The sequence below is a fragment of the Octopus bimaculoides genome, chromosome 10 (assembly GCF_046866305.1).
Source record: "Octopus bimaculoides isolate indiv1 chromosome 10, ASM4686630v1, whole genome shotgun sequence".
NCBI classification, from domain to species: Eukaryota; Metazoa; Mollusca; class Cephalopoda; order Octopoda; family Octopodidae; genus Octopus; species Octopus bimaculoides.
Window position 1 is genome coordinate 4,147,861 of NC_142937.1, and position 11,447 is coordinate 4,159,307.

The 11,447-nt window shown below is 34.5% G+C and overlaps 1 protein-coding gene across 1 annotated transcript in view; it reads right to left on the reverse strand.

Annotated features, from left to right (window-relative positions):
• The window catches only part of LOC106869050 (receptor tyrosine-protein kinase erbB-4), a 99,454-nt gene that overhangs the window by 16,934 nt on the left and 71,073 nt on the right, over nucleotides 1-11,447 (reverse strand). The window contains exon 12 of the mRNA XM_014914560.3: nucleotides 9,284-9,420. Within this exon, the coding sequence (XP_014770046.2) occupies nucleotides 9,284-9,420 (137 nt within the window). The remainder of the gene's footprint in view (nucleotides 1-9,283; nucleotides 9,421-11,447) is intronic.

The window sequence follows — 11,447 nt, forward strand, 5'->3', positions numbered from 1 at the left end:
CAATAGAGAGACTGCAAGTTCATCAACCTGATGAACAAAGAATATTGCTCAGAAATAGTGAGAAAATATATGGCTGTCAATGAACAACATATGAGAACAACATTGACAGAGTTCTTTTCGTTGTGCATCAGTGATGACTTTGCAAAAACATTACTTTATACTGAAGTACCCTGTATTTCATTTGGAGCAGTAGTAACAAAGAATGGCAAAGAAGAAAGTGAGGAAAAAAACTGAAAAGCTTTTTTCAGAGTTATTTACTTTGAATTGTTAATATCTTATATCTGATCAACCTGTTATTATGTAACATGCTTCACGATTTTAGTATACATACCTTATTAGTATCTCCTCCTAAGTTCTATATACTCTGGGAATGCATTGAAGCCCTTTTCAGGGCTACTTTATTTGAATTCTTACTATCAGGTAACTAATTTCATGTTATTAACATAACTGACTTCACAATTTGGGTATTCATAACTTATTGGGAATTCCTAAAACAAGATCCTGTGTAAGACAGTTTGGTATTCTCTGCAAATGCACAAAAACCGTTTTAAGGGCTACATACTTTGTATTGTTGTTATTGGATTAGCGAAACAATTATGAGAACGGAACCAAGGGATAAGCCCCGCTTTCCCAGGAATTACCGGGTACATCAGCTAGTATATTTATATTTGGGGAAAACAATAAAGAAAATGGAGAAGAAATGGATATGATTAATAATTAATAACAAACAAATAATTTATAAATTATATCCATTTCTTCTCCATTCTCTTCTTCTTTTCCCCAAAATATTAATAATTTCAATAATCCCAAATGGTTTTCACATTTTATGATACAGGTTAAACCAGTGGAATACCTTGGATTATATAATCTTTAATGAGGAAATGACTTCTTTGAATTAATCATATATATAATTAGATATAGACTTTTTTAAAGCTTAGTCTCTCAAAAATATGGAATATATGTGAGTGTGTGTGTGTGTGTGTGTGTATGTAGGAGGAAAACAACTAGTTTTAAATCTCTGATTGAGATCTATGTAGTAACAGTACTGCATAGTAAATTTTAGTTGCCAACATAATAAATATATATATATATATATTATGTGGTAATGCTTCAACATGTAGAAAAGCACTCAATCAGCTAACAGAGTAAAGATGCCCATAAGTCAAAAATAAAAGCACACTCAATATAATAAAGTCGGTATATTTTTTTAATGTCAAAAGGTTATGTACTTCCAGCCAACATGTCTGAAGTGTGGTCAATATAATCTAGTGGAAATATTCGGTGCTAAGCTAATACTAACAGTATAACCTGTTATGTACCATAACCAATAATATATTTGCTTGACGATATATATATATCATCATCCTCCTTTAACGTCCGTTTTCCATGCTAGCATGGGTTGGATGGTTTGAACAGAGTTGGGAAGCTGGTGAGCTGCACCAGGTTTTCAAGGGTGTATGCATGTGTGTGTGTGGGGAGGGGTGTACATATATATGTGTGTCTGTGTGTGTTTGTATGTATATATAGGCACAGACATGGCTCTGTGGTAAGAAGCTTAGTTTCCAGCCGCATGGTTTCGATTTCAGTCCTATTGTGTGACACTTTGGTCAAGTGTCTGCCACTAAAGTCTCAGGATGATCAAAGCCTTCTGAGGCAATTTGATAGATGGAAACTGAAAGAAGTCCGTCATTTGTGTGTATATATATATATGTAAATATACATACACGTATGCATGTGTGTGAGTGTGTGTGCATGTGCACATGCGCATGTGTCATTTAGAAAGTAAAACATTATAGCTAGTCAGAGAGTTGTCATTAGTTTCATACCTATGAAGCACTCAGCAGTATAGGCAATATTTGGTATGAGTTCTTGTCCCTGAATTATAGAGGGGAAAAACTCTGAAGCTGGGTTGTTTGTTAGTAGTGCAAATGTCGAACTATATATTTATACTTGAATATTCATCTGAATATTTTCAATCTTTACTTTCTCTCTGTTTACATGTAGATATGTAGACATGTAGATATGTAGATATGTAGATATGTAGATACATATGTAGATACATATGTAGATACATATGTAGATATGTAGACATGTAGACATGTAGACATGTAGACATGTAGACATGTAGATATGTATGTATATCTTGTATATCTAATCTAAGAGGTTTTATTTGTTTCTTTGCATCATTATCTCTCCCTCTCTCTCTTTACATATATATATATATATATATATTCACACACACAGAGTCTTACTTCGCAAATTGTTTCGCTTGAAAAATTCAACTTAAGGAATTTGTTTATCACTATTATCAATTCCAGTGAGACTTTTTTATGGCACATGGGTTATGTGCAATTTAATTTACAAATAGACGCTATGCTCACTACCTCTCAATCAAGATTATTACAAGCAAACAAATATTAAAAAGAGTGTAGTTATCTCCCAAGGAACCTGGTGTTAGTGTCAAAATATTTTTATTGAATTTTTGTATGTTTTTGTTTGTATATAGTATGGAATATAATTTGATATTTAATATTTGCTTGTCATTTCATAGAATTTTCTGTCAAATTTTACAAATGTTTTGCTAATTTTTTAATAAAATGAACAGACGAAATTAACAGTAGTGTCTTGAATTCTTGAATATTTTGTCATTAAATAATATTTTGTATTGCCTGTCTGGTTGTTAATTCAAGTAAAACCATGGTATGAAAAGAGTAGTGTATAAAAGAAGGGGAGGTATGTGAGAAAAACAATATATATATATATATATGCATATATACAAACAGACAGATAGGTAGATAGATAGATAGATAGATAGGTACACACACACACACACACACATATATATATATATATCAGACGTTTGTGTCTTTACAGGTCTATACTGAGATCAGTCTTTGTAGATTGTATGCATATATCATCATCGTTATTTTAACATACACTACTCCAAGCTTCCATAAGTTGGATGAGATTTGTTGAGATGGATTTTGTACAGCCAGATGTCCTTCTTGTCACCATCCATCAACTGATGCTATATATAAAGAAAAGCTCCAGTAACATACTGTAAAATGGCTAACATTAGGAAGTGCATCCAGCCATAGAAGCATTGCCAAAGAAGGCATTGGAGCATGATGCAGTTTTCAGACTCACTGGATCCTGTCAAACCATCCAGCCTATGCCAGCATGGAACATCATCAACATCATCATCATATAGCATCCGTTTTCCATGTTGGCATGGGTAAGACGGTTTGACTGGAAAGCTACACCAGGCTCAGTCTGTTTTGGTTTAGTTTCTATGGTTGAATGCTCTTTGTAATGCTAACCATTCAAAAGAGTGTACTGGGTGCCTTTTACATGTCACCAGCACAGGTACATTTTCCATGTTGCCAGCATGGGTTGGTAGCTTTTACATGTCACTTGCCCAGATACTTTACATGTTGATGATGATGATGATGATGTTCAATTTCCACTCACAAGGCTTTGGTTGGCCAGAAGCTTAGCAGAAGACACTTGCCTAAGGTGACACACAGTAGAACTGAACCCCCAAACCATGTGGTTTGGATGCAAACTTCTTCAGCAAACTGTAATAGTTGCGCTTATGTATGATATTGTAGACAGCTGAATGACCAGATTATTATGTATGCAGGCAGAAGATATGCATGTAGACAAGCAGGCAGGCACAAACATTTAGATAGATATGCAATGTATATTAGTGCCTGTGGACAGAGAGTGTTAAACAGAATTATTATTGACTAAATATAGAAAGTCAGTTCTCTCTTAGCTCAAATTCAATTAGAAAAACAGTTAATGATGGAAGTCTACGGAGAAAATTCACCAGGAAAGGAAAAAAAAAAAGATAACAATAAAATTGTAATGGGTCTTTATTGAATATAGAAGAACAGAAGAATTTAATTAACGGTTCTTTTTAATTAAATTAAATTCCTACATTATTCAATTTTATCTATAATATCTATGGCCAGCTATTAGTAAAATGTTGATATACATTTGAGATGAATATTCTGAGCATTTAAGTAGGGGATCTCTCTCTCTCTCTCTCTCTCTCTCTCTCTCTCTCTCTATGCATATGTGTGTGTGCATGTGTGTGCACACGCATGTATACTGGCGGAAACTAGCAGAGATACTTAGTAATGCCCAAGGACTGTATCAAATAACTGCATGCAGTAACATACATTCTGTGCATATTACAAACTAGTTGGCAAATAAATAGAATTTTTTGGTGAATTTTCACTGAAGTAAGAATTATAACATAACTAGCTGGCCCTGTGCTGTCAAAAACGACAGCTAACTGTAGTATTTTATATATATTAATAAGGTACATAATAATCCCACATACAAACATTTACATACACTCACACAGAGTTGAAACGCTGTTTGATTTTTCTTTTCAGCATTGAATGTTCATTCACACATACAAACATTCACACTTTGCCATCACCCCTTCCTTCCTTATTCCTCTATCACCCCTTACTTTTTCATTCATATGTTGTGACAGAGAAAAAAACAAGAGTACAAGAGTATCACTATATCACCCTCCCACTTCCATTGCACAGACACACATACATACACACAACACACACAAACATTCACAAACCTCCCTTTTTACATACACACACATATACTCACACCGAGTTGAAACACTGTTTGATTTTTTTTCACCCCTTCCTTCCTTATTCATCTCCCACCCCTTCCCTTGTCATTCATATGTTGTGACGGAGAAAAACACAAGAGTATTATTATAGTAGATTTTTTTATTTTATTTTATGTTCTATTCAAAGCTTCAGGAGAAACAATATTCTTAGTTTTGCCCTTTGGTGCAATGATGAAAATAGCAGCAAGTCTCCTACTTTTGAAGTACCAAATGAAAGCTGACCATGTGAAAGTACGGGATCCACCAGATGTCTGTGTGGGGGGGGGGGGGGGCATGTATATTTGAGTGTGTGTGTGTGTGTGTGTGTGTGGTATTTCTTTACTACCCAGAAGGGGCTACACACAGAGGGTCAAACGAGGACAGACAAATGGATTAATTCGATTATATCGACCGCAGTGCGTAACTGGTACTTCTTTAATCGACCCCGAAAGGATGAAAGGCAAAGTCGACCTCGGCGGAGTTTGAACTCAGAACGTAGTGGCAGACGAAATACCGCTAAGCATTTCACCCGGCGTGCTAACGTTTCTGCCAGCTCGCAGCCTTATGTATGTGTGTGCATGTGCGTGTAGTGTTGCATTTGTGAATTTTCTACCTTAGCTTTAATCTTTATACTATGTGTATCTAGGGCTTTCGAACAGATGCATTGTATCTCATAAAAGGCAACTGAAAGAACCAGCATCAAGAAGGGCATCTGGGCCATAAAACACTTCCTCAAAAAGTTTCATCCAATTTATTCCAGTATGGAAAAATCATAATCAAAAATGATAATGTTGATGATGATGATGATGATGATGACGATGATGATGATGATGATGGTGGTGATGATGATGATGATGTGGTGGTGGTGGTGGTGGTGGTAGTGGTGGTGATGGTTAATGAAACATCTGAAAAATCAATTTGATTTTCCTAATTATGAGAGGATGAAAGGAAAGAAGGTAAAACAAAAACAAACAAAAGAAACTTGATTAAATATATGTTGACTATTTCACATGTTGTAAATATTGTTACCATTATTTAATCAGCGCTAAAATAAAAAGCAGCTGCTACATCTACTGTAATAAAGTTTATTAAATATTAAATAATATTTCCAGCAGCGTACATTGTCTCCTTGAAAACAATGTTGTTGTTGTTGTTCTTATTATTAATGTTTTTAATGCTTTTCTTCTATTCCTTGCAACATCAAGCAGAACTGCATGTTCAAAGTGTTGTTGCTGTTGTTGTTGTTATTACTGTTTAGGCCCAGGTCAGACATGACAGAGTAGAAAAATGATCATATAATTCCACCCATGACCAGCCTGTCCTTCTTATCTCAGACATTAAGCATCAAGGACTATATTTTTAAAATGTGACCCTTCCTTTTCAAAACAGTAGAATATGGTTTAACCCTTCCTACACCCAAATACATCTACTTATTCTAAGTTCAAACTACCTAGATCTTGCCTCTCCCACCTACCCAACAATGTTATTCAAAAACTAAACAGTCAGTTCATCAAAATCTCAAAGATATGAGATTATAGATGATTAACTGAAAATAGCATGAATAAATAAGCATTAATTTGATAAAGAGATTAACAAACTTTCATTCAGGTACTGGTCAACCTAAGACAATAAAAGAAGGCACTTGCTCAAAGTGCCACCCAATAGAATTGAACCCAGAATTATGTAGTTAAAAAAAAAACTTCATAACCATGCAGCTACGATTGTAGTAACAGTCGTGTCTGCACCATGTGTAGATGTAAAACATGTTATGAACTTTCAGTCAAAAATAACTGCAATCCACTAACAAACTAGGCTAAAGCAAAACGAAAGTAATTAGAAAATAAAATTATTTTTTCAAACCAAAAGTGTCATTGATTTCTAATCTGACACTTAATCATACAGAATTACTATAACTGAAAAGTCTTGGAAATTGGAAACCTTAACCTTCAGACCAATGAACCAGAAGCCACTTTTTATCCAAGGATACAAAATGTCTAAATTATATATTTATAATTAAAATTCAAACATTCCATCATAATTCTATTTAAAAAAAACTTGTTATATTCCAGACACCAGCTTTATAATCAGAAAGATATTTTACTAAATTCTGCCAAATTCATGATTATTTTTTTAAATTAAATTAATTAAGATGTATTAACTTTAAAATATTTTCATGACACTATCAATATATAATGATTAACACATACAAGCATTCACACCCATCTACATATATACACACATATACATATTTACATATATATACACACACATACACATATATACACATACACGTACATATATATATACACAAACATATACATATGTACATATACACACACATTACACACACACACACTCACACACACACACACACACACACACATATATATGTGTGTGTGGAGATGTACTTGCATAGCAAGCGACTTGATCTGAAATCGTGATTACGGTGTGGAAGATGTTTATAAGTCATGTAAAAACACACAAAAAACCTTTTAGATTCACTTCAACATTTAAATTTAATTTGTGCCAAAATATTTTCATCGCTTTGAAGCTGTGACCTGTTCACTGACAAAAATTTGTGCTGCAGCACAGAGCACAAAGTTTTGTCAGTGAACAGGTCGCAGTTTCAAAGTGCCAAAAATATTTTGGCACAAATTAAATTTAAATAGAAATGATACATTGCTAAACTCCACAGAGAGATTTATGCAGTAGCAGCATCATTAAGTGATAGTATGTTGTTGACTTAATGTGACAGTCCCATGAAAGGGAAGAATGCTACTGTTATTTAGCTCTAGGAAACACCGTTCCTGTTGGACAAGCACCTCCACCCAGCAAAGCCAGCATCCAGAGACTAGTTTCAGAGTCATTGCTCACCATCAGTCAGGAGTAGCCTTTGAAAGCATATATATTTCAAGTGAAATACACTCACTGATTTTTGAATATATATATATATATATATATAATTTTATTCTTTTATTTGTTTCAGTCATTTGACTGCGGCCATGCTGGAGCACTTTAGTCAAGCAAATCAACTCCAGGATGCAAAGAACTGGAACAAATACTACAAGGGATCCATCTGATACTCTACTGATTCCACTAGTCCACTGTACAAGACCAGTACTTAATTTATTGAACCAGGAAGGATGAAAGGCAAACCTAACCTTGGCAGGATTTGAACCCAGAATGTAAAAAGCCAGAAAATAGATCACAAAACATTTGCTCCAATGCTCCGACAACTGTAATGGATTTACATAATGAGGTAAAGCACCTAATTAATTAACTTGCAACAAATCACACTATACCATCTAAATGGTTTCAAATGTTAGCACAAGGGCTGCAGTTTGGCGGGGCATGGGAGACTCAATAGCTTCAGCCCTTGTGGTCAGCATTTTATAGATTCTGAAAGGAAAAGCAAAGTTGACCTTTTGCAGAATTTGAACTCAAGAATGTAAAAAGCAGGAAGAAATGCTGCTAAGCATTTTGCCAAATACACAAATGGTTCCGCCAGCCTGCAGTCTTACAATATCATCTAAACAAAAAGGAAATATGCATAAGAAAATGTAGTCTGTGATAACACTGTCAGAAAAACAAGATGGGAGGAGCATTCCAGTTAGAATGCCTCTGCTTATTGGATTCATTAGACAATATAGTCCTAGATACACTCAGCCAGAATACATTTGATAAATGAGATACACTGGATAATTATAAGTTCTGTTTATACACACATCATAACATTTTCATTTCAATAGCTAAGCTGGTGTGATTTGTTATTATATATTTAATCTGTCATTAGAGTATGATATTATAGTCAATCAGTATTATTATTCACAATTAGAAACACGTTATTGTCTTATAGATTTAGTTATTACAATTATAACTATTGTTGTTGCTTTTGTCAGATGTAACTATGTGAAAATTCTCTCATTAAGATTTGTTTAATATTAATTTTTGCTTAGTTGTTTTTAAAGGAGTTAGATTTTGATGAAATAATCTTATTATTAACGTGAAGGGAGGAAGATTAACAAGAGGAAGATTAACAAGAGGAAGTTGTTGAAGAGAGAGAGAGAAAGACAGAGCTGAAGAAGAGAAAGCACAGGATAAAACAAAGAAGGAAAAGAAGAAAGGAATGAAAAGGAGGAGTGGCAGAGGGCCACAGTGAGGAAGAAGCTTCACAGAAGTTCAATGAAGGAAGAGAGAAGAAGGAGGAGAAAAAGAGGGAGAGGAGGGGGAAAAAATGCAAACCAAGAAAGTGGGGAGTGGAAGAAAATGAGAAAACAGCAGCAAAATATTGTAATTAGCAATGTCATTAGTACATCAGGTAGAATGTCTCACAGTATTTGTTCTGATTCTCAGAGTTGTGGGTTCAAATCCCAGTGAGGTCAACTTTGCCTTTCATCCTTTCAGGGTTAATAAAAATGTACCAATTCAGAGAAGAGAATTAATGGAACTGTAATAATAATTTCAAATTTTAGCACAAGGCCAGCAAGTTTGGTCTATATATATATATATATATATACACACAGACCTCCTTAAAAGAATGTGAAGAAAAGGGCACCAAAAGTATACACTCTCATGTTTCACAAACCAGTCTCTGAATTATATATAATTACAGAATTCTTAGAAAGATCTGCCATTTACCTTTTACGGTCCTTTCGGGATCCACGTTTTTTCGATTTACAAATACCTTTGTTATTTCGAATCATTTTCCTGGGACATTTTTTAATGCAGCTACTCTTGAATTTGACATTTAAACAAGAATGACATTGGTTCGCACCCTACAATGAGACAGGGACAGACATTACATTAGGGACAGACTACAAGAACAAGAGAAAAATATTGATGTCAACCAAATGAATACAGTTACTACTATTTTGGGCCATATATACATACATTATATATATATATATGCACGTGTATATATATATATATGTGTGTGTGTGTGTGTGTGTGTGTGTGTGTGTGTGTGTGAGTGTGTGTATGTGTGTGTGTGTGTGTGCGTGCGTGCACACACACACACACACACACACATACATACATATATACAGGGCGGGTGGAAAGTAACTAGGTATTAGAAATTGCTGATAGAATTTTTAGTATCACTGAAGTCATGCCGAAAACATTTTTTAAACAGACAACACTAATGGACATTTTTTTAATTTTCTTATGGCCTTATTTCTTATTTTCCAGATGGGCCAGCCGCTTGGCTGTTCAGGGGCAAGCTAAGATAGCAGCATACTATGAAGTGTGGAATTCTATTGTTTTGGTTCAGAGATGGTGATGTGCATGGAAAGGTAAGCATGCAACACTATGTCCAGAGACAATAAAAAGTTGTCATGCAAAACTAATGACCACAAACTCTGTGAACGATGCAAGATGTGGCCGTCCAAGCAGGAAATGTTTAATTGCAGCCTGCAAAGATCAACATGTCAAGCAGCTCTTGAATTTGCATCCATGGAAACCCCATTATGTACAGGAGCCAGAACCTGAAGACTGTGACCACAGAAGTCTAGATGTCCAGATCTCACTCCATGTGATTTTTACCTGTGGAGATACACAAAAGAGGAAGTGTACAAGACAAACCCTCACACACTGGAGGACTTGGAAACACGGATTGAGGAGGTTCTCAATATTCCAGACGATGTCCTTCAGAAGGTTGTTCATTCCATCCCTGGCTGTTTGAGGAGACTAGTTAATGCCACCAGTGCTTACGTTGAAATATGAAAATTTACTTTCATTTTCCCATGTAATAAAGAACGTGTATCATTGGTTTCAATAAATTTGTAAAAAGAACATTGATTGTATTACAAATTTTTAATGCCTACTTACACCAACCCTATATATAATGCCTAGGGCTGAGTGTTTACTACATTGACTATATGCGGGAAGATACAGCAGAAAGATTTTTTTAGATGAAAGGACAGCAATAGTGAAAGAGTGAGAGTTAATGCCTACTTACACCAACCCTATATATAATAATCAATGAATGAAGCAGAAAATGGATTTGGTATTAGTCTTTACCATTTTTTCCATCTTGCTAGCATGCTAATTAATAGCACCTTCCTCTGTATATCCGATAATGGTTTAGGTATGTAATTTTTGGGACTAATGAGTATATGTCAATTAGTGTGTTGAGTAAAGCATGTTCACAGTTTAGGCTACCTGGTGTCATCTACAGTTGGATATATTTCTGCTGGATGGATGGATGGATATATATATATATATATTATAATAGAATAATTACTATGAAGCATTGTGTAGAATATATTGTATAAAGGACCATGGGTAAGGCCAAAACAATGCAAAGTAAATGCAAAGTAAATCACATAGGCAACATTCGTCAGTTTCTTGAAAATGGGGTCATAACCCCGAAATACTGAATACAAGGTAAGTCTACAATAATTCACATATTTGTTTTCTTGTGATTTACCTTGCATTTATTTCGCATTGTTTTGGCCTTACCTACAATCCTTTATACAATATATGTATATATATAAATATTATCAGTAGTTCATATATCCATAAAAGAAGCACACTCTAAAGCATTAGAGCAGTAAGTCTGGTGAATTGCTTATACACCCAAGCGCTTTACAGGTGTGAAACCAATGGCCACTCTATGACCAGCTATAACATTTGATTTCCTAAAATATATATATATATATATATATATATATATATATATATATATATATATATATATATATATATATATATACAACTAAAAGAAGATTTGAAAGGACAGGTGCAGACACGGCAGTGTGGTAAGAAGTCTGCTTCCCAACCACATGATTCTGGTTTCAGTCCC